This window comes from Podarcis gaigeae (assembly GCF_964106915.1).
Source record: "Podarcis gaigeae genome assembly, chromosome: 6".
Taxonomy (NCBI): Eukaryota; Metazoa; Chordata; class Lepidosauria; order Squamata; family Lacertidae; genus Podarcis; species Podarcis gaigeae.
The window spans coordinates 50,809,732-50,834,828 of record NC_139682.1 but is presented as its reverse complement, the minus strand read 5'-3'; the positions used below and the strand labels follow the sequence as shown (position 1 = coordinate 50,834,828).

At 42.0% G+C, this 25,097-nt stretch overlaps 1 protein-coding gene across 9 annotated transcripts in view; it reads right to left on the bottom strand.

Annotated features, from left to right (window-relative positions):
- The window catches only part of RNF220 (ring finger protein 220), a 332,264-nt gene that overhangs the window by 300,335 nt on the left and 6,832 nt on the right, over positions 1-25,097 (bottom strand). For 4 of the 9 annotated variants that reach the window (XM_083742419.1, XM_083742412.1, XM_083742421.1 and 1 more), the window contains exon 1: positions 6,377-7,118. In XM_083742419.1, the coding sequence (XP_083598545.1) occupies positions 6,377-7,001 (625 nt within the window). In that variant the 5' untranslated portion in view covers positions 7,002-7,118. Of the gene's footprint in view, positions 1-6,376; positions 7,119-8,527; positions 12,421-13,878; positions 14,198-16,867; positions 16,960-20,206; positions 20,299-25,097 lie in introns of those variants that run through there. The other 5 variants (XM_083742420.1, XM_083742422.1, XM_083742424.1 and 2 more) reach the window with 5 other exon arrangements.

Genomic DNA, 25,097 nt, shown 5'->3' with positions numbered 1-25,097 from the left:
GCTCATTTTATTTTAATAGCAGTAGCTAAGTGTAGATTCAAACATATATTCTGTACTGCAGCCAAATATTTGTTTATTGGTATAAATACCTGTTTGAATGCTCTTAAATTTCAGGGGCAAACGGCACAATCATAGCCTACGACAAAATCTGCAGTTTGAAATAATATTTTAAAAATAAATAAAACCATCCCATCACCCCAATACAATTTGCTACCTGAGGCAAAAAATCAAAATAATTCCCTCTTCTCACCATCAATTGAGAAGTTTGCTGCACTGTATTCAAAAAACTGCTGTCTGAGGCAAGTTGCCCACTTTGCCTAACTGCAGGGCTGACTCGGCTGACCAGCGCTTGAGGTCATCAGTTCTTCTTTTATACTTAAAAGAAACTGTGGCATTAAAGATTACACAAAAAAGCACAAGCCTCAAAAATCAGGACAGGTTATCCCTCACTTCCAGTGTGCCATAATCCCAAAAAGAATTTTTCTTTCCGTATACCGGTATATATATTTTAAAAATCTTCTTCTAACAGAAAACTCTGTCAAGTTCAGCATTTAATCAAATCTCTACAGGATTCAACCACCAGATTTGGGGGCATGTTTTTAGGATTGGTGAAAAGGGTTGGATTTGTTCATGAAGCAAAATAGATTAAGAGTTCACCCTGCCCATAGATAATAAATCCATAAGCGTTCATGCAAATACAAACATGAACACACAGTGGAAAGAAGGACAATAAACATTTAGTGCCCATATGTGCCCCCTTCCCAGTTGTGGATAGATAAACACAACATTTATATCTTGCTCAGTGCTCCTTGGAGTCACAGTTACAAGCCCTAAGAGTTCCCCATAAAACAGCAACAAGCAGGAGTCCAAAAGGAAGACGAAGGAAAAGCTAAATCACTAACATTTCCCAACAAATGAGAAATCTGGCCGGGTGGTAGAGACTGTGTGGGGAAACATTTGAGAGGCTCAAACAACCCCAGCCCTCCCCCACAAATGATCAATTAAAAGCCGTCCTTCTGCCAAGAGCCAGGCAAAGACGGGCAAGCGACTGCCGCAAAGAAAACGCTTGTCCCGATCGGTTCTGCATGACAATTGACGGGAAGGGGCAGGCAGCAAGGCCCATCCTCTCACCATGGTGATTAGGCATTCCAAGTGTGCAAGATAGCCCTAGCTAACATAAAGAGAAAGAGAAGCTGGAGACCAGCGGATGCGAGCCAGGGCCAGATGGTCCTGCAGCCGGCAGAACTGGAGCAGCTCACACGCAGCTCTCCACCACTTTAACGGCCCAAACATTTCTTTATTCCAACAATACAACTAAAAGAGACGGACAATGACAAGGAGTCACGGCAACAGTTTGCTGAGGGGGAGAAAGGGAAAGCTGAAGCCAAAATGCAGAAATAAAGGTGTAGGAAAGAGGTTGGCTGTGGGCTCCACTGAAGTCTGAGGTATGACAAACCAGTACATATCTGGAACAATCTGAAATCCAGTACAAATCGGGAACGATGCTACTGAAATTCATGAGTTTTAATTGGCATAACTGACATCAAAAGCTGACCTGTCAGGACGATCTTTTCTGTATTCACAATCCAGTTTTCACTCATTTAAAACTCACCTGTAGTATCCTCCCTCATACAAACATGCACACACAAAACTCTTTAGAAACATAGCTGTTTTCACTATGTTTGAAAGTAATCCTAATCCCAAATAGCTATTCACAACATGGTTTTCCTTCTAGCTCCTAATTTAATGTAGTTAAAACATTTCACAGGAAAGGCTTGAAGATATAGCAGTATACAGCAGTAAAAAAACAAATAAAAAAAACCAATCAAACATCATGTCTACAAATTGCACATGGAATAATTAGAATGCATATCCCTCCCTTAGTATAGGCCCTAGTATGCAAACAGCTGGACAACACGTGCTCTGCTGAAGGAGCCACAGCTAAAGCAAAACTTGAGTTCATTGCATAATATGCTAAAAGAAAAGAAAAACCAGGAATTGATATATTATTATTAATTCCTGTTTGGCATTTAAACAGAACAGTGCTTTGATTTGCTCTCAGATGTTTCCATTCATTAGTTTCAAAGCTACAAGTTACTGAAGTGATTTTCAAAAGCCGCCCAAACAAGAAGTTCACTCCCTACTGTGACGCAAAATTGTGAGAAAATAATGAAGTATGAAGAAGTCGATGGTGCCTTATTCCCTGTCCTGCTCTCCTAGATTGGCCATTTGTTTACATGCTTCATTCCAGGGGCACTTGGTACTAAATTGCTAGAAAGAACCAAAGAGCCAAGAAGAGGCTCTGTAAATATGATTCTTCAAACTAAAGAGAGAGAAAGAACTATGTTCCATATTATGTGGAAAGCATGGTCCAGAAATATTCTTCTTCAACAGGCTAAACTTTGAAATAGCTGTAATAAAGAATAAAAGTGACTCAAACAGAAATAAGCATCATTTGTAGACTCAAACTTAAGGGCAGAGATTGCAAGTAACTCTAGGGATACAGGAGATAATGCATTCTGGAGTTCCCCAAAATGAACAGAGGGAAGGGAACTGCAACAACCAAGTGGTTTTGCTCAGCAGGAAAAAAAAATTGTTCTGCATGATCCAGGTGCTGCTGCGGACCTTTCTGCCAGTTCCCCCTGCTGAGAGGAAACACTGCGGCAACTAGTCTGTGGGGAGCAGTCAGGACAATTTATTTTAGAAGCCAAAGAATAAAGACGGTTTTTAAAAGGAGAGTTATAGATATCTGTCACACAGGGATACGTTTATATCCACTCCAGCTGGAAACTTCCACACTAATGAGGACACGTTTGTCTGAAGAACCCCATGGAATGTGTCTGTAGATGCCTGTGCAACACAAATGCAGTGTAAGCAGTGTTCCATAAATGTCATTAGCATGCTCAATGAACATCTAAACAGAGCTACCTGGACAAAACATTTGCCTTAACAAACCCTCCTAGGATCATGCCCAATTCCTGGAGACTCCAACTTTTCTGGAACCCTAGGGATCCAGAGGAAAGAAGTGTATTTGCTATGGTACTGCGGACCTCTCTCCAGGAAGCGGATTGCAAAATAATAATTAGCAAAAATATGTTAAAGGCATATGATGCACTCGTTAACTTCTGCCATTGACTTGGGGTACAATTGTGCACTGGTAAAGTGCTGAATCCAAACTGAAATCTGAAGTTCAACCCCGTAAACTAGGCTATTTCGTGAAACCTCAGAACATATTCTGGAGCCAGAACCCAAAACTCTATTATACCAAAGTAAATCCTAAACGACTTTCAAGAGGGTATGAGAATCAATCCAAATTTACAACACTAATTAACAGAGATAAGAATGTAGCCTCATGGGAATATAAATACGCGAAGTATCACTTAGTATCTAATTAATACAATGAGATTCCCACATTTACATCTCTACAAAGCCACACATTTCCTTCATCAAGCCCTGTTATTTATATTGTAGAACACCTTGGACAGCTTTGTTTTAGGTGTTTTTTTATCAAACAAACAAAAAAACCACACCCTACAAACCCACTGTGTAGCATTCCCCTTCTTAAAATCAAATGAACCAGTTAGTGAGAAATCCAACTTTGAAATTACAAGACACAAACAAAAAATGGAATTTAGTCTGTTGGTGGCAGCACAAGGAACGTTATGTGTTGCAATTAAAGTTATTCACCCGTCATGTGGTATGATTCCATTGCAGTATTTGGGAGAATACAAATAAACAGTACAGTCCGGCAATTCTGTAGGGTGTCTATTGGAGGCATAAAGGGTTTGCTGATCTGATGGCTTTTACTACCTCCATCAATACACTTTTGCCGACCAGCCTGTCTATACAACCATTTATCTGCAATGTATGTTAGGGTGGTGGTGAAAAGAATCCTTGTTTCACAGGAAAGGTTTGTATATACTGTTTGCGCAAGAAAACGGAGACAGCTTTTTAGGGGCCAAAGACCAGGTATTTATAAAAGCCCATAAGGACACATTTACATACATGCAAATATCTCTAATTTTGTTCCGAGCTGTGGTGTCACTAGAAAGCTATTTCAGCCCTCAGACACATTCTATCAGCTATCAACAAAGAACCTTTCATACATGGAACATACACCCCCCTCTTCCCCAAAATACTGAAATGTCCACAAATATATATCCTATGAAATAATATCTAAACATGCCAAGGGTATCTGAAGGTCGTAAGTAGCTGCAACAATGCTCTCTCGCTCACACGCATGCACGAAGTTTCAATAAAATGCCTCTAAAACCCTTTCCTGTTAAAATAAAGTTTTAACTAGATGAGAGGCAATATTCGGGACTAGAGCTGAACCTGGTCAGTCTCCATTAATATGCACTTTACCTAGCCTATTGGGTAAAAAGTCGTTTTTTGTTTTGTTCCCACAAGAGCTTTATAAATTCAAAATAATTTATATGTTTTTTATGGCAACAAACGGATAATCAAGGAAGAAAAACGTTCTGTATCTTGACACCTTTCAAACCATCTGCACAGATTTTATTCCAACTTTCAATGTGTGTTTCTAAAACTTCCTCCTTAAACCCTCCCCACCCCAGCCCCCGTTAGATGGCATATTTTAATGAGGTTCATCTATTTACTATCTGGGAATTCATCAGTACTCCTAACAACAAAGTCAGTGAAAGGAAGATACGTCCTTTCTGAACAGAGGAAGACAGACAATGTGTGTGAGTACATGTAAACACAGATGTGCCCATCGTCATATCCTCTTTCTAAATATTGTCAAATTATTAATATAAGGTATTTTATACTAGTTTTTGACAGGAGTTAGCAACATACAATCTTCAATATGCTCTAGACATATTGAATTGGCAAGCCAGCTTTTTACACTATTTTTATCTTCCAGTGTGCATGATCTGAGTGAGTTTTATATTCGCATGGAGTTTAAACATATAATTGGGAACATGATACATCTCTTCTTTCCTCCTTTTATTAATGTTTTCCCTACTTCACTCATTCTCTCTTACACACACACACATTTAACTGTTGCACACAGGTATCAAAGACCAAAAAGCACATGCAAGTAGTTCTTCTCATACAGCTTAAGCTGCTCTAGGGCAAAAAGAGAGCGCACACGTCTGTAGTGCAACATGTAGCTTCTGTCTTCAAGAGGGAATCATTCCACACTTACAAACGTTGACATAAAAGACACACTCATGGCATATTTCAAAACCAAAGAGCGATGGATTTACAAGGCAGGTTGATTTTATGGTGACTTTTATTGACAAGGTACGCAGGCTTTCGGCAGATGCCTAGTAGCACTGGGAAGTTAACACAGTGCCTAATTCAAGGAGACAGCCCGAGGAAGCAGCACCGACAGGGGAGAGAGCGCAACAACGTCTCTATTACTCTCCTCGGCATCATAAAGGAGCAGAAGAAAAATGGTATCCAAGGGGTAACTGGGAAGCTACGTAGAAGTTTTTCTAAAAAATAAATAAATTGCTGGTTCTTCCATGGAAAATAAGCGGGAGGAAAATAAGCAGGAGGGGACAAGGTCCCACAAGAACGAACAAAAGGGGGGGTGGGAATCTCAGCTCAACATCTAAGCTGTGCATTTGAATTTGGAGCGGACCATCATAAGCCAAATACTGCCTTATCTTCCACTTCTTAGGTGGGGAGCTCATGGCACTTAATGACCAAGGGGGTGAGCTGTGGGAGAGGAATGCTGCAACAGGCATTGCTCCCCAAACAAATACTATACAGGCTGGCTTCAGCTTGGCTCCCGGCCTGCAAAAAATATCACTTCTGAATTTGAAGAAGGAACTGCAGGAAACATCTCTGCCCATTTAAGAGTTATTGGGGCAGGGTGATCTCCTTGCCTAGAGCATCACCAGCTCTCTTTCTTTCTCTGCTTTGATGAAAGGGCTTAAGTTAGCTTACGCTAAGCATCCAATAATAATGCCTTTACACTGATCAGGGGAGCAAATAATGGTGCACTGATTACAACCGGAGACAAATATGTGAGGGAAAGGGTTGGGGCGGGAGAAAGGGAAGGGAGTTCAACAAGACAGTAGGGCAACAATCATGGAATAGGCAAGTGGTCTGGAACAAATGTTCCTCCGTAACTACAGGGAGACAACCTCCAATGCATTCACAACATAGAGATTCCCTCCCATTTCTGGAATGTTGGTCATTTTTCTGTGTCTCAGCATCCCAATCTAGTATGAGAATAACAGCTTCCTTGCGTAGATTCCCTTCAATCCCCCTCCCTCTGTAACCCATTATCATAAGTTTAAAGAAAAAAACAGGAGCACAAGTATTATGACACCTCCTAGCATTGCAAAACATAGCTGTTGAACATTTTTCTGCCCCAGCTAAGCAAAGTTGAGGTACTTACATCTATCATTTCGGTCCTCGGGACTGGATGAGGTCTCCCGGTCCGAAATGAGGCCAGAGACAGCGAAGATCTTTTTCCCCGTGTCATCGACTTTGAGGGAGCCGGGGGAGCCAGATGGGAGCTGGGCTCCAAACTCATACTCCTTGCCATCAGCGTCTGAGAAGCGAAGGTGGGGAGAGTCAGTGTCATGGCAGTTCTTCAGACGCTTGGCAGGTGTAAAAGCTGACTGGTAACTCTCCCTGTCCTCAGTGGAGGCAAAGGGACGGAAGGCCCCAACGCCACTGTGGTTCAGCATGCTGATTGGGGTGCAGTCCAGATTGGGGGGAGCAAACTGGGGGTGCAGATGCAGCAAGGAAGGTGGAAAATCACGGTTGGTGAATGCTCCTGGCACACCACCTTGTCGGTGATACATGGAGGCAAAAGTATAGGAGCCATTAGTGAATGGGATGTGCACATCCTTGTCCACCGATACTGGAACACCAAAGGGCCTTGGCTGCTGGCAAGGGATGGAAGCATCACGGCTTGCTTCAGCGGTAGAAGCGAGAACCATCAGGGCTGGAGATGCCAGAGGATTGGGAAGGTAGGAGGAGTTTTCCATCTTGAAGGCTGCCCGGTGTAAGTCCATCGGAGTCTCTTTCCTTGACAGGGCCGCAAGGAAAACGGTCTTCCCTGGATGGAAAACAAAGCAACGTCTGGGAGTAGAGCTGGGGGGTCTCACTGAGGCTTCATCACTGTTCCAAAGCTGTGGAGAAAAAGAAGGGGAAAGGGGAGGAAATAGTTAATTGCCATTCAGTCCTGGACAGTTATCTATCATGAATGCAACAAGAAAATTGTATGAGCAAAGAACCAAACCTCCATGTGTTCTCTTTCAGGAAAGTTCACAAATAACTAGAAGGGTCTCTAACTCCCTCTAAGGGTGTGTCAGCACAAGTCTTTCTCCTGCTACCAGCTTTAGCACCAAACTTTGAAGTCAAGAGAAGATCCCCACTAAAAGTAGATAAAATGGGGCACTTTTCCACACACCAACACTACTCTGTGGTTCATGCAGGTAGTGCAATTTGCTCTGACCTCACCTTCTGCTACAGCAAGAAACTAGTGCATGTTCAGAATGAGTGGTTTGTGGGGACTGAATGCTCTGAATAAGGGCTAAATGGGATGAAAACAATCTTTAATGAGCAAATGAAAGGCAAATGACCTGACTCCTTACAGACAAAAATATGGGGGGAAATATTGGACTGTGGAAATCAGTGGTGGCAATTTTAGGTTATTATGTTTAAAGAAAGTAATTACTATTTTAAAAATGTGGTAAGTTATTCACAATTTACAAACAAACATTTCTGCATATATCTGCACAGCCCATTAAGAAAAAATAATGTAGAAACCGTATCCGTTTTCTGTTGTAGAGGCCCATGTGAATATTTACCTGTGCAGATATACATACAAGTTATAGATTTCACTTTATATTCAATGGTGCATGTGGACATAAACATGCCTCTCTTATACATTTCTCTGAATTGTTCCATGTGGTGTTTGTGTGCTTTTACGAAAGCAGCAGCAACTTCATCAATAAAGTGCTTGGCGTCTCTGACAATATTTAAAATCATAATGGGAGCCAGTGCCATATGATCTCTTGCAAGCATCTGCCTTTTAGGTTGAGGACAGCACAAAACGGATCAGTAATTTTACTTCCTAATGCGCTCATGCTTAAGTAGATTTGTAAACTGTCCTGGATATGCCATTAGCATTTAGAGAAAAATGTTAACAAAACGTCTAGGCTTGCTTTTACTTGAAATTACTTACAAATTCTAAGTAACCTATTATCCCCACTCGCAAAGTATCAGTACAGATATTTACATTTACATATATGTATAAATAATAAAATTAACTTTCCCTCTAACCCTTTTTAGAGTTGAAATCAAAATCACGTTCTCTCCTCTTCAACCTAGAATCCACCCCCCCTCCACTTTTTAAGCTTCCACTGCCAACCATTCAGAATGCCACAATGCACTTGAATGTAAGAGAACTGTTACTTTAAAACAATGTGCTAGCCTTGCGGCACTCAAAAGGCCACAAAAAAATCATATAATAAAAAAGCTGTTACAAAATGTGCCTGTTAGATCCAGAAGGTCAGACATAGCAAATAAAACTTACTGAAAGAGTCTCTTTTCTAATGGAGTGGCTTTTGTATTCTGTGAATGAGCAAGGCTAGGTTAACAAACTCTGTGGAATCCTGACTGCGCCTTTCATGCTGTCCAGCAGTAACATTTCCTTTTCTCCCTTTCTGTATCCAGACGCTCAGTGACTGTTATTAAGTGTGAAGATGAGAGGGCATCATCTTGCCTCTTCCTCATTTGGCTCCCTTCCTGATACAGATCAGGGCTAAATCACCAGATTATAGATCTCACATTCACAAAGTTTTGGTCGCTTCCAAATTTTAAATAACTTTCCATCAAGTACTAGCCATGGACAGAAAGATGCCACGGAGAATCTGGACGGCCTTCTTTCGGAGTTACCTTCTGCACTGTTTTCTGCATAGCTGATTTGTTACAGGAAAGCAAGCAAGCAAATTTAAAACAAAAAACTGCAATAATAGGTGAAGGTGAAGCAGGGGATAGGAGACCTGAATGCTCATTTTCAATTATTTTTAAAGGGAGGGGAACACCCTACCCAGATAAATACATAAATACACTATTAATATTGAATTGACCCATGGGACTGAGGGAAAACCATAGCCTTTCTAGGATTTAAATAAATGAGGGGGGTGAGAGCACAGTACTAATGCCTCTGTGCCTGCTTTTCTATTTTTACTTCCACTGTCACCTCATTACGTTAAATGTATTTCATAAATTAGTAATCTGGAAGCCACACTTGACACTCCTTGTAGAATACTGTGAATCACTCCAATCGCCCTATTCGTTCGCAAACTTCATTACATAGAGAATAAATCAACATATTACGATATTGCACCAAGCCAAGTTTATTTTTTTTAAAAAAAACCTCCTGCATCCTTCCCCCCCCCCATTTTCTCCTTGTCTCTTACCTTCTTTTCCACCATCTCTTTGCCCCACACGATTATCCCCTATCACCACCATCATTAGGAGCATGTACAGATGAGGCTGCGGCAAGGCCAGTCATTATGAAAATCTATAGATAATACACTCCCAATGTCAAAATGTCATTGGTTTTTAAATATGGAACCCAAAATAAGAAAACTAACTGACCTGCTTAATTAAAAAAATATGGATTGCAGGATAACCAGCCTGATGAAACATTTGGGTGACTGGAAGGGAGCGGGCACAGCCAAAGTAAGTAACTGTTACTTTTCTGCCTCTATGCTGATTTTTTTAATTTAGCACCCTGTGCAAATCCAGATTAAAATAACTCCAGCTATTGATCCAAGCAGTGGAATTGACATTAATTTTAGTTCACTTCTCACTTTGCAAAGGGATCAATAGGAAGTAATAACAGCTGACATCCTCGCTGAAAGGAAGAGAAAAGACGGTCTAGCGACAGAAATCGAAAAGCAACCAAATAAATCAGCAGATACTTTTCCATGGCATCAGACAAACTCCAAACAGATTGCAAAAAGTCTTTGTTAAATTAACTAAACAAGGAGTGGAGGAGGCCATGGGGGTGGAGATAAATCTATGAAGCTACATAAACTGTCCACTGGGTATCCGAGTTAGATCAGCACACAAATAATAATAATAATATTAATAATTTTTAAAAATTGTTTACTTATATTTTCAAAATCACCACTTGGCTTTATGGATAAGCATGATTCCTTGCAAGAACACCCATCATTTGCACCGATTACTTAAATGCAAAGTGAAGCGGCAAGACCAAGAGAATCCCAATTAAAAGCTCCAGCCTTTATTCATAATAAAAACAAACCCACAACTTAGAACAAAATCTAACATGTTATGCACAGCTTAGGTTTTGGTTGCTCTGTTTATTAATTATTATAATGTTATTTTTAATTACCCCAGAGGAGAACTACTAAAATGAAGAGAGGCTAAGATAATGCAGAATTCACCATGCATCCTTCTAGCCATCATGCAAGTGGATAAACAGAGTTCGTCACAAGCTGCAGGTGGAAAACTCATTTGCTAATTAATATAAATTTTATATTAATATACAGAACCCAGAAAAGCAAGGCAGAGTTTCTGTGTAACAAATTACTTTGCCATTCTTAATTAAAACATATAAACCACACATCCCGTACTACTAAAACAGGTTGCATTTTTGTGATCCTCCTGCTATTTCCCAATTCCAATAAATAAAATAACGGAATAAAAAAAAAATCCTGCAGTTTGCAGAGAGAGAGAAATAACTTTTTCTTTAAGAGTTCAAGCTGTTAGGAAAGAACAGAGAGTTGGAAACTACAGGTTGAGCTCTTGTTACTTGGTAATCACATTAATTTTAGAAGCAGGAATTTGGAGATTTATTCCTACTGAGAAAATCCTGATAATATAAAACAAAACTATCCCAGCTGTTGGGGGGAATTAGTGTGCAACTGGATTATTTATTCAAACTAAACTGGATTTCCTCCTAATAAATGAAAACAAATGCAAGATTGAGGACAAGAACAAGCAGGAGATCCCAGTGTAGAATTAAGAAAATCTATAGGTCTGTATTCCTTGTCACTAAACATCAGGATGGTTTTGGAATTGTGGGTGTCCAAACTAGATTATGAGACGGTGGCGGGGATAGGAGGCGAGGCGGAATAAGGGCACTGCCTTTTCGGCGACCAAAATGCCAGTTCGGAAAGTACGAAGATCTATTCACATTTATATGAAACCAATGGTGAATCGGGCCCCTTGGCGCAACAACAAAGGAGCCGCCTCGCCTCTCCCCAATACGCTTTGCGACTCCCTCCCCCCCTTTCCAACAACAAAAAAATAACAAGGAAAATAAAATTCAAGTACGGGGACGGGCCAAGGTACTAAAACAGATAACAGATTTCCACCCTACCCCTGCAAAATGCATCCTTCTTTTGTTAACCAAAGTAATAACTTGCAGAAGTCGAAGCCGCCAAAAGACGTTTGTTAACCATCGGCAAACAACACAAAGTAAGGAGGTTCTGATCTGCAAATTGTGGGGCCTTCATCTCATCCTCTAGCCCCGACCCAAAAATTGGCACGAGATGGACGCACAACGCTTCCCCAGTTAAGCGGGGGGGGGGGGGTGAGTGTAAAATTAAACTATTAAAACTCTTAAGTTTTCTGGTAGAGAAATAATACTTGATCGATTTGGATCTTAAAGTTCTGTTCCAGAAATCTCCAATTTCCAGCAAAAGCAGAAAACAAGCACGCTTTTAATTTCATAGGAGGAGCTTTAACCCGCCCTTCTCCCACTTTCTGCAGTTGCAAATCAAAACAGGTGTTTGTCCTTTTCCCGGTGCCTAAACTGAGCACGAAAAGAATTCGGTCGGCTTACTACAACTTCAAACCATGTTTTATATACACACTGTCCTCTCCACATCGGGGATAAAAAAAGAAAAAAGTGGGTAGAGATTTCAGAAAGTGCATTGGAGAGATACAGGAATCGGAAACTAATTCCCCGCTAATACGCCCGCTCGGCCACGCCTGGTCACTTTTTTCACTGAACACCCCCGCCAAATGCTCTGCATCGACAAAAGAAAAAATAAGAATAAGAATAATAACTGTGCAAAATCGGTTTCGCAACTTTGCAAAGGAATCAAATTTTTCATTCCTTCCAGGAAATATGTGCGGGGCGGGTGGAGTGGGAGCAGAGATCTATCTCCCTTCACCCCAATCTCTGCAGTCTGTTCAAGGCTCGTTTTCTTTTTAAAATACTAAACAAAGCTCATCAAATGTGCGGATGCCTCGTGCTGTTTGAATTTATTGCAACAATTCCTTCCCTGCACGTTTCCTGCCTGGAAGGCGAAAGCATTCAATGCAACTCCTGAACTGGACATTGCCTAATGATTTCATTGTGCCCAAGCAGATGTTTTTTATGTATTTCGATCTACAAGGTGAGGAATTATTTCCCCTTCCTTGCAACCTCTGTACTGACTTCCCTACCCCGCTGCAAGCAGCGGCTGCTGTTGTTTCATTTCAAAAGCTGGCCGTTCCTCGGCTTCGGGCTGAAAATGTGAAGAAAGTTTTGCTAAGGAAGCCCAACTAAACATGCATATTCCAATTTCCTTCCACTTCCTCTCGCCAGCCGGGTTCCCAGCCGGGTTCTCTATTTGCTCACTTGCACCGGTGTTGACCCTACAACACAACATCGCTTTTGCTATGCTATTCATTGCAGGAGAATAATTGCAAACATGCAACTAACGACCAATTTTTTAAAAATTGTTTTGCATCTCGGAGATAAAAATGCAGGCGGAGAGGGACTTTCTTTCAAGGAAGGAGAGTTGTTTGTCCGAACTTCAACCTTTCCTCCAAACTGCAAACATTTCACGTGCGCAACCATCGCGGCAGCGAAAAGGAACTTGGGACAAAAGGAGGAGGGAAAAAAGGCGGAAAGTACGCCTTAATTGCGGTTATGTAATTTTTAATACTCAAAGTTCACATGTGCGCCCGTTCCGTAGTAAAACTGAAAGCTGATAGGGGAAAGACGATCCTGACTCTATGCGGTGCTTTCTACGCACAGAGCAAATGCTGGATTTTTAAACCTTTTGAGTTTTGTGCAAAAAATAATATCTACCTAGGTCGTGTCAGAGGGAGACTAGCAGGCTTGTCCCTTTCGACGAAGGTCCTCTTCACCCCACCCCCCACCCCGAGTCTTGGGTATTGTTTGGGGAAACTGCGTTATTTCAGCCAAAGACCGTGGGACACGCGAAGGAAAGCCGGGAAGTATCTCCCGGGCTTGCACGGGGATCGCTTCTCTCCCCCCCCCCCCCGCTCTTCTCTTTCTCCTTTTTAAAACTAAATGTTTGCGCTAATTGGAGCCGCGCGGTTTTCGGCTGCGTTTTGCAGGCTTCTTCCCCGGCACCTGATCCCACCCAGCCCCCTCCCCGTGTCGCCTGCTTCCCACCCCCTCCCCAGTAAAATAAACAGCAGCAGGAGGAGGAGAGTCCCGGGAACACATCTACCCTTAAAAGGGGAGGGGGCACCATATTGATCAGATTTTTGTTGTTGTTTTTTAAAAAAACGCTCATTAAGATTCCAACCCCCCCCCCCGCGTGCGCGCTTTTTCAGCATCCCCACCCCTGGACCCCGATGAGCATCTTCTTCCGTGGGAATTTTGCGCCGAGGAGCTGGGCGTGGAGAAAAAAATGGAGAGGCAAACTTGGTTCAGAAAGTTTGACTTTTCGAAACATTGGCGCCCGCATTTGCAAGAGAAGTAAAAAAGAAGAAGAAGAAAGGGGGGAAAGTACGAGGGCAGAGAACTGAATCGAAACCCCGGAGATCCCCTGCTGGAAAGTTAGGTCGACACATACGTTTAGGCACAAACACGCGCGCGCACAAACAATGCACCATGCACCCCTGGCTTCCTCGCATGCACCCCTGGGATCTCCCGCTACTCACCGTGGAAATTCCTCGAGAGGTGGCGTCCCCCTTTAATGTCAGGCTGCGGAGGGCGAGAGCCTGGTCTGTTGCTGCGCAGGGAGGAGAGCCGGACGTGCTAAGCCCGGCGCGTGTGTGCAAGCGCCTTCGGCCAGCATGGGAGTGAGCAGGAGCCTGACACGGCTGCTGGGAGCCAAGGAGAGCGCAGCGCTGCCTCTCGAAGCTGCCTCTAATCAGTGAATGAGCCTCCACTCTCCCAGGGACTCCTAGCTGCACTCACTCACACACACACACACACGCTCGCTCTCGCTCTCAAACACACTCTCTCTCTCTCTCTCTCTCTCTCTCTCTCTCACACACACACACACACACACACACGCGCGCGCACAGAGCCGGCCTGAGAACGGAATACATTAGGGCAGGGAGGAAGCCTGGGAAATGGAGTCCACAGCTGGGACGCACAGCTGCTCAGGGATGAGCCCGTCCGTCACCCCCCCCCTCCTGCCCCACACCGAGCAAGGCATGAACTTTGGCTGGGAGCTGGCGAAGGGGGCCGGGGAGGTTAGGGTCGAGCTGTTTTCGCGTTTCAAACTCAGGGTGGTTGGGGGTGAGCGAGCACATCCCGTCTAGGATGGAGTTCTTTTCACCAGTAATGCTTAAATCTGCCTTTCCATTTCTGTGATTTCTTCGATTTAAAAGCAGCTCTTCTGCTTTCTCCCACATCAACAGCATTCAACATTCTCCTTTGTAAAGGCTTAAATTGGCCTGCAGTGCTAAGGGTACCGCTTTTATCTGTCTGTTCATAGACATATTCACATGTAACACTAAAGGTGCCGATCTCATTTGTTTGTTTTAGTACCTTGATATTCCCTACCCCCTTTACATTTAAATCACCTCTTGCTTAAATTAGTCTGTAACTCTGAAGTCAAGCCTACATTGGCTGCTACAGGTCAGGACAACATTTGATTTCTCATCTGGTTGCAGCGCTGAATTGACAACACCTACATACGCGTGTTACAGGCTAAAAGTTGTCCTTATAAGTAAGATACACTGAGGGTACTGCCAGTGTTTATAGTGGGATGCATGCAGAGTTTTCACAGCATCCATAGCTTCAAAACACCAGTGTGTATTTAACCCTTATTTAATCCAGATTTACCTGTTCAGGTGGGAGGGGTGAGTAAAGTTTTAAAAAAAATGTTGCCAACAACCCATTTGCAATATCTAAACTACCCTATTACAATACGAAGCCCCATTTCTGGAAGCACCCTGAGTACGATAGAACTTACTCTCTAACATGAGTGCTTGGGACACAAGTGTCACTTGTGAACAACACCATGACAAGTCTGAGTTTTAATAGTAAGAGTCATATAGGCGGCAGCACTTGGTCTTGAGTACCATAAGAGATTAGGTGCATTTGATATACGGCCTGACTATGGACTCGGCCTGTCCACCTTAGGAGATAGTCCTTTACCTCCTTGTTACTCTAGTGCAGTGGTTTTCAACCAGTGTGCCGTGGCACACTGGGGTGCTTTGAATGATGGTCAGGGGTGCTGTGAGCAACGCTGGCCTTTGTCCCTCTTTCTTTCCCTACTGATGCCCTCTCACGTCTCTGCTTCCCAAAGGCTTGCACAGCTGTTTATTGAAGCAGCCCTGGCTAGAAGCTCCACAGGCAAATAATGCCTCTGGGAGGCACCTCTCTTTGGGCTGGGCAGCTCAGAGACCTGGGCTGAGAGTAGAAGAGACTGATGGAGCACCATAAGGGAGTGTTCGAAAAGGGGTAAGGGGCTGCCAGCTCTGCAGGCAAGGGGTGATATAAGTGAGCTCGAGAGTCCCACAGGGATGCTGCAGAAAGAATGTAGTTGGCTAAGGAAGCCGTGGAATCAAAAAGGTTGAAAACCTCTGCTCTAGTGGGTTGTTTTTTTTAACCAGTTAGTTCCAGAGACCAACAGAGCTATATCTGAGGCTTCTTTACATAGACTGGTTTTGTTACTTACTTTATGTGTATTGATTTTAACTGGCGCTTCTGGTTCTAGTACTGTTGTGTGTCATATTTCCTTTCCCCCTATACATTTTAGTCTCTCCCCATATGAAAGTAATTCCAGACCCTTAAAAATTGTTATTGTGTTTCACTGCATCATTACCAGCTCTCCTTCTTCCGGACTTTCTGATTCACAGCATATCCAAATTCATCACCGTTTCCTTGTGCACAGAACCACCACCTAGCTACCATCAGCCTTACTTAGAACAACAAACTTTGTCAGACACTGATCTAATTGCCTCGGCGACATTCCATGGCATTCCTTACCATCACTGGAAAGTAAGACGTATTGGAAAACAGATTTAGAAGCTGGCTAGGTTGGTGATGTCCTTTGTTGCATGTAGAAATCGGTGGCAGGTGCAAGATTTTAATACTGTGTGTTTTACTGTCATGTTTACATGAAGTATTGTGCTAAGATACAAAGGAATCCTTTCAACCCCATATCCATTTTCTGTACCAGGGATAGTGAACCTGTTGGATTGCACCTCTATTCATCCCTGGCCATTGGTCATGTTGGTTGGGGGTGCGAACCGGAGTCCCATAATGTCTGGACCATGGGCTCCTTACCTCCATCATCGACAGGATTTCTCTGACCTGTAACTTGCATCATGAGGCAAACTGCACCCTCCCTTCACTGCCTGTGTTCAGAATTTGTTGTAAAATGTATTAATTGTAGCAGAGCCCAATCTCTGCTCGAGGTTTTCCCACAGGCATCTGGTTGGTCACTGTGAGAAGAGCATGCTAGATCAGATGTCCTTACAATGTAGAACGTGGGACAGGCAGGACAGAGTGTTGTTACTGCTCCACTGGCCTCTGTTGCCAGAGAGGAGCACTGTTGGTTCGGAGAGCTTTGCCCAGGGGTTGATGTGGAGCATCAGCAGCCACATGGGGCCCCAAAGAGCCCTAATTCTTCAACTATACCAGCCTGAAACTGAAGTAAAATAAAAAACCCGGAAAGAAATGCACACTAACCTATTGAGTCAGCAGACATGGGATGCAGCAGTCAGTCAACTGCTCTGCCTTGCTGCTCCCTGGACAGGATTGGGATTTTCTGTTCATCTGAGCTGGGGTATCCAACAACAAGAAACCAGGCTTAGTGCTGTTTGATAAGCTGCTCACACACAGGTGATTATGGTCCATGTCAGTGCTTCCAGGTCATTGACAAAATCTTCAGGATTCTTGAGAACTCCAGGCAAATTTTAAGCCAAGGTTCTCACTTTTTAGAAATTATCTTTTGGAAGCTGTTTTGTGTTGATCCTCTAAACTGCTGAAATCAGAAGTTTAAGGAACAGGGTAGGGCAGGGCAGGAGAAGCAGTTTCCATTAAATGGAAAGTACTTTCTCCTCTTTAAGCAAGGTTCAAAGTTGCTTCCAAAGGGCTTCCAAAAAAGTCCAGTGCTGCATTTTGAAGATGAGGACAAGATATTGTGGATGATGCAACAAACATGCACACCAGGGAAGCATTTGATCCACTTTAAACTTCTGGTATACATTGCCTACATCTGTTGCAAGTAACATGAGTGATGCGAGGGTAGACATGAGTGATGGTTGAAGAGAAACATAATGTGGGAACTCAGGGATGGATTACATCCTCTGCTTAATCCTGGTTGGAATTACTATTATTGCTATTATTATTATTGCTATTATATCCTGCCCATCTGGCTGGGTTTCTCCAGCCACTCTGGGCAGCTCACAGCATATTTGAGAACATACTAAAACATCAAACATTAAAAACTTCCCGATCCAGGGCTGCCTTCAGATGTCTTCTAAAAGATTGTTGTTTATTTTCTTGACATCTGAAGGGAGGGTGTTCCACAGAGAGGGCACCACTACCGAGAAAGCCCTCTGTCTGATTCCCTGTAACCTCGCTTCTCGTAGTGAAGGAACCAGTAGAAGACCTTCTGAGGAGGACCTCAGGGTCTGGGCTGAACGATGGGGGAAGAGACACTTCTGCAAACCTGAATATCAGGAAAGACAGCAATATTGTCCTACAATACAACTCAAAATATGGAAGGTTGTAATTATCTATCCAAAAGTGCCAGCAAGAATTAAATTCTTCAAGCATACTGGGTGTGAGAAAACTTTAAAGTGAAAATTACCCTTGTGAAACACCTTAAGATAGGTATCCCCAACCTTCGGCCCTCCAGATGTTTTGGCCTACAATTCCCCTCATCCCTGACCACTGGTCCTGTTAGCTAGGGATCATGGGAGTTGTAGGTCAAAACATCTGGAGGGCCGCAGGTTGGGGATGCCTGCCTTAAGATCTATTAACAGGTAAGACTTTATAAATGACTGATTTGTGGGGAAAACCTCATTAAGAAATCAACCCTCACAGCAATGCTACTCTTAAAACTTTTACACGTAACAAATGCGAGAAAACATTTGACCAATTCTCAAAAAAGGAAGTAAAAACAAAAATATAATTTGTGCCTGAACCCCAACCCCAATGTGTTAGAAACCCATAGATGTGTGGACTGCAAAAAGGTGTTTGTTTTACAAAATAAATTCATTAAGCAACAGAAAATCCATGCAAGACACTGACAGATGCCACACAGTCTGACTAAATCAACATGTCCTCATGGAGAGCAAAGAAGCAGAGCAGAGTTGTGATCATTCAGTGCTAATGATTGAGCAGTTGATAAAGATGAGGGAGAACACTGACATATTTCTTTTTTTTCAACCAAGCAGTCAGCTCTATGCAAGAAGTTCAGAAGCAGCTTGGTGTCTGTCCACCTAGCGATGATCATATCAGTGGAGGCTCTTACACTAGGGCTACTAGGGCCTAGCCCTCCCAAGGAAAACATCAAGCAACGGGACACCTTGACAGAAGCCGGAGTGCATGGAAATGCCATTTACTTCCCACTGCAGTGGTACCTATTTCTCTACTTGAACTAGTGTGCATTAGAACTGTCATGTTGGCAGAAGCTGGGACAGAGCAACAGGAGTTCACCCTGTCACATGGATTTAAAGCACCGACCTTCCTATCAGCAAGCACAAGAGGCTCAGTGGTTTAGACCACAGCGCCACCGCTCCCTCCACAGTATAACACTGTATAACACTAGGGAGAACTGGTGACCAACAAACCTCCCTAACTCAGGTCCTCAGTGTCCAAGTCATGTAACTTCATGATGGGCACCTATCTTTATTGCAAATCCATCTGAGAAAAAAAACCCATAACTTCCATTTTCGCTGTACAGATGACTTTAATTTTATGTATGTGACTTAACCCAGTAAATCTTGTTTTAAATGGGATGTCATTGGGTTTTGGAATATATTTGCAATATATATAGTATAACATAGGTATGTCATTGTGTCACTGGATTATGTGTTTGAATTAGATTGGCTTGCTGTAAGATTTTTTTCTTTTTCTGGAATACGGTACCTTATTGCTGATTTTTGAGGGGAAGGGTAGTTTTCTATCTGTTTTAAAATGATTGTTTTAAGTGCTGCTTTATCTAATTATATTTTTGTTGACTTTCTGATTTTAGATTGCTTTACCCAGCAATTTTGTTGCCCTTAATATTTGAATTCAATCAGCCATTAATTAAATAACAAAACAAGGCAATGCCTTCTCAACTATTGATAACTGTTTGCTGTTGCTATAGTTTTTAGTTACCTGCATAATCTTATAGATATTTTCTCAAATCGTTTATTAGTCTGAATACTTTTTTGACTTAGTTAAAATGTATTTCTTTAAAAAATGTGAAATGTTCACAATTACAATTCATATTCTTATTTCAACAATAAAGTTGATTAGACCTTTTCAAAGTGCCTGTATCTTAACAAAACTTACAAATTCTAAAGTCAAATGCAGTTAGTCCCCTGAACAGAAAAGTGCAACAATTATAAGTTTGTGTCTCATTCCCTCCCCCCCCCCCCCGTTAATCAGCCACTGGTGGACTTCAGAGAACCATGAGCTGCTGCATGTCTTTGGCAAATTATAGGCCTCCACAGACCCAAGTAGTTTTACTGTATCTTTGCTTTGCTCCTACTGTGATTGGTTCTTTTCTGTCCTTTCCTGTTCCTATACAGTATTGCTTTTCCTTCCTGCTAGCTGAATTTGTCTGTTCATCAAAGCACCTCACATATGCAACTCACAGATACTACATCATATTCCGCCCATCTGCTCATGCTCGATTTCTTGGTCCTGCAGCCCTTTACCTAATTAATTTAATTTTGAACTACCGACTCTTCTGCCTACTCCCCTCTTCATACTTACCTGATCTATTGAGACAACCCACCTTACTCACTCCTTGCAAAGACTCCAATTCTAAGCATGTTGCATAGGATCTCTCCAATAAACGACACTCACCATTAAAGTCATCCAAATATGTTGTCTTTGGACTAGCACATTCTTTCCGGAAACTGCTGAAATCCACAATAGTGACTGTGCGTTCCACAAGCCTGAAACCAAGCAGAATTTTTAGTGTGCTGTTGCAATTAAGCAGAGGTCAGCACATTTTCCATTGTTTTTGCATATCTCCTGGGCTGCTATGAACCACACACTTTATGTCACCACAGAGTCAGACCTCTTAGCTTCTCATCACCCTTCCCACTGCCACCCTGAATGCGATTAAATTTTGGGATGATGGGAATAAAATGAGCCAAGCAATAAGCTTTCCCCTTTTACACATACAATATTCCAAAATAAAAATGATGCAACATTCCAAGCCTCTGAAATCAGTGAGATGCTGTGGCTGGAGGGCGAACTCTCTAGGCACTTTACATCTTCCTTGTTAACAGCAGGAGCAGCTGCACTATTCCAAATGGCCATATTATGGCAGTCCCAGCAACATTACTCAGGGAAGCATACCACTGAAAAATGTCAACAACGAGGCTAAGTATGATAGGTGCATGCTAAAGGATAGGAAGTCAGATGCATTTAGTATTTTCAGCAGGAACCTTAAAAATGTAAATTGATAAGAATACATGTTGGTTTCTGCAATAATAATAATAATAATAATAATAATAATAATAATAATAATGTCAACATTGGGTCCAGTAGATTATCTGGAAGAACCTGATACAGCATTATTGATGAAGCAAAGCAGATATTGACCACTGGGAGGCCACTGGTAGTCCCACAAAATAATTAGATATAAATGTAATTTCATTACTTTTTCAACATTAAAATAATGGGGTCAACAACATTTGGTACATTAAAAAAAATTAAAATTGCATGCCTTTTTTTACGAATTTTTTAGAGTTGTGTTCAAATTTTTCAGAGTTGTGTACAATTTTTCAGAATTGTGTTCAAATAATTTTGTTCAGCTTTTCAAATGTCAAACATGTAATAATAATTGCACATATTCATTTTATTTTGTATACTCTTGAACTTTGAGGTTGGCTGGGCTGGGTGGAGGGGCACCTCTGCCCAATACACTCCCCCCATGCACACCCAGTCCAGCTGAAAAAAGGGTTTGGATTCCATTGCCAAGTCCTCATATTACACCTGTAACATATGTATGAATTTGCCAAGTTGAATCTGAAGTCTTTTGATGTTTCAGAAGCTGGATATGCAAACAACCCATCCACAGAAAACATTTTAATGAATATGAAGACTCATCAATCATTATTCCATGTCAGCAAAACGTAAGATATAGCTTTCAGCTTCAGAACCTTATTTAAAAATATTACAAAAGCAACATTTGCCCAGAACAGCAGCAGCATATAAATATTTTAAAATAAAAATTGATTCCTATATGTTTTTGGTAGTGATCTTGTGTATTTCCAAATTCATAAGTATGCTGTCAGTAGTACTTCCAACTTTAGAAGGATATTTGTGGGGGGGGGGGAATCCCACTTAAAATTACATTCCATGATTTTTGAAGTGTGTATGTATGTACAGAAGTGCAGATTTTGTGTGTCTTTAGAAAGAGTGGAGGAGGGAGGGAACTGGATATATCAACTTCACATTAGTCAGGGACAATTATAAGTGCAGTCTTTCTTATGAACATGTTTTCCAAATCCAAAGGAGACTACAAGAGCTTCAAATCCTTCAACTATTCAAAACACATGTGAAACTTTATCCAAATTAATAATCCCTTTTGAGAAAAGTTTAACATATGTTTAAGCGCTCTTGAAATCAGGTACTTTAATACCCGACTACTGTGATGACAAATCATAGGAAAGAATTAAATATTACAGTTCTGGATTCTCTTATTCCTAAGAAGGAAGCCTTGGTACTCAGAAATGTAATGACTCTAGTCATTCCTTCCCTTTTTATAACTCACTGCAAGGGTATGGGCTTAGCAGATACATTCTTTTGAGCCACTAGAAACATACTTACACACACACACACACACACACACACACACACACACAACACCCAACAAGTTTAGTGTATTGCTACATCATGTTCTATGGGCATCTATCATGTTGCTTTTAGTGCATCCTTACATTTAGGAGCTAGACCTTCCTAAAGCACCTGGATATGGGCACTGTTTAGGTTTCTTTAGGAAGGTTCCTGCTAAGGAAAGGACTGCAAGCTAGATGGACCATTGGTCTGACCTAATTTGGCTTTTCTGATATACTGTTTCAAATAACCAAAACATTAAATATCGTATTGTCCTGAATATAAGCCTCACTTTCCCCCCAAATTCCGATCATGAAGAGTTAAAGTACGGCTTATATTCGCAACCTTATGGTATGCAGCCAGGAGCATGGAGCAAACAGCGCCAGGAGCGTGGCAAAGAGGTGCCAGCCCCAGGCTTGGTTCCCCGTCCTCTCCCCCAAGGCCAAGAAGGGAGAGAGTGAGGAAGGGTAAAAGCCGAAGGCAACACAGTGTGGCTCCCCCCTCCCCTGTCCAGTATGTAGCCAAGAGCAGAGAGGAATGGAGTGGCTTAAATTCAGGTATTTTTTCTCCTCCCCCCCCCCCAATTTTAAAGGTGCAACTTATTTTTGGGTGTGGCTTATATTTGGGTCAATACGGTAAGAAACAACAGGTGATCAGCTAGAAGCAGGAATGCCAGCTTAGCTCCATGACCATGGGTGCTCAGATCTGTGGGTGCCATGAAGCATGTGTGATCCTGGAGCCGAAATTTGTAGGTGCCTAGCCCTTTCATGGAGAATTTTGTAAGTGCTCGGGCACCCAGGGCCCCAGGGAGCCAGCACCTATGGCTGGAAGGATCAAAAGGTTTTGTATATAGAGTGTATGTTCCACATGTTTAAATACAGGTGTATTATTTTCAGGCATACAATTAAATTTGTGGGTTTAGTTTAATCATTGAAGACCTCTCTTGGAACTTGCTGGAGCTTAGGTTTCACTTGCAGAACAGGGCTATGTTTTTTGCCTCAATCACCCTTTCCAGAATCAAAGTTGTTCAAAGTTGTTGCTTTTACAGGCAGGAGTTTTTCCTTTTTAATTAGGTATGCATCTTAGAGTAAAATAGTACCATTACAGATGAAGGGAGTAATTCTCTGTTGTATGTGGAGGCAGCTGAGGGGTCTTAGGATACCATGGAAGTCCCTTTCCACAGTCAGATAAGGAGGTTAATATTGGCAGACAACAGGGTTCACCATGAAAGGTCAGCTAGACAGAATTTGGGGATATGGCATTATCAGAATGACTGATATATCAAAACTGAGTAATTAGCAGCATTGCTAAGAGAGATAAATCTGATGTAATATAGTAGCTCTTTATATCATATCCATCGGTCAGATAACATTGTGAATAAGTTATATTCAAAGGTTAGACTCTGCTTAAAGATAACTCTCTGTAATTTCAGTCCACTCTGGCTTATAACTATATTTTATTGTAATTTACCTATTGACTTGAAATGTGACATCTTGAGGCACTGTAGCCAACACTGCTGTGTGCACTTTGATATCTTGCTAACTTTGCTATTCTTGTTTTATGTTTTCATTTTAAACATTTAAACCAAAAAGTGATTACAAACAAGAGGAGGTCAGTGGTTGGAAACCTCATCATGGTGTCATGGTTTGAGGATGGCAGGGGCTGAAAAGGGGACAGCTGAGGCCTGCCAGGCTTTGACCCAAATGAAAAAAAGCATGGGTTTGGCCCTGATGCTGGGGTGGAACAGAGAAGACTTTGGATCCAAATCACCCCCATTTCTCTGACATAGCCTCCCTGACTGACCGGCAGACTATGTCTAGTTCTTCTTCCCTTTATAGGCAAAGCAACTACTACAGCCAAGCAACTACAGGCTGAAGCTGTAAACAAAGCAGAGCTTTCTCCTGAACCCCTGGCTCTGCTGTTTGTTTCTGGAGAGAAATAAGGAACTGGAAAGCATTCAGGTACAGGCTGATTCACACAACCATTTTGATAAGGTGGTGAAGCCCCCAGGAGCTGTAATTTTCTCCCTAAAGGAAGGAATGCTCTGACACATGAAAAGACCACAGACTGTATATTACATAAAATGCTTTAAGATGTTTACAGAGTCACCATGTCAACACATGCTGAAGAAGTCACAAGATTGGCCAATACGCTGGAGATGGTAATTTGTAGTGGCTGCACTGCTACATCAAGGTGGTTATGTCAACTGGGTCTTGGCACACCTACACATGAAAGCAGTCTAGTTGTGATATGGATCCAGTATCTGGCATTAACTTCACACTGATTAGTCTGTTTTAATGTAGACACTGAAGTAGATTAACTTATTTTCTAGCTAAGGAAGTTATCTAACGGTATAAAAATACCTGCTTGGAAAGTGATATGTAATACAGGGATTTTCTGTTCTGTATCTCTTTAAGACTAGTAATTCTAAGCATATTTAATTCAAAGCCAATTCCACTTAAATCCATGAGATGGGTGTTTCAAGTAAACATGATTTGTGTTGGACTGTTGGAAATATCAGTGCAAGCAGAAGCCAGGAGTTGCTACTTCTTTTTTAGCAGGATGCAAATGCACATGTCCAGGGCTGAGCTCCAGATGGAAAACAAATTCTGGGACCCACCTTTAGAGAACATTAGCTCATATTAAGCCCTGTTTTTTGGGCAGGCTTTTAAAGATCACTAGCCGCTAAAATAGTGTGTTTGCCCCATGCCCTCTGCTGGAAAGAATCAGAATTTAGGAATTAGGGTTGCCTAGTCTAAATCCCAAAAAATAACAGATGGTATCTAAACCTAACATACTGAAGCAAGGAACGTTCATGATACTCTGTCAGTCTCTGATCTTTTGTAATACAATAAGAATCCAAGCCTTCAACTCAATGAAACCACTTCTGCTCTGGGTGGATAGGAAT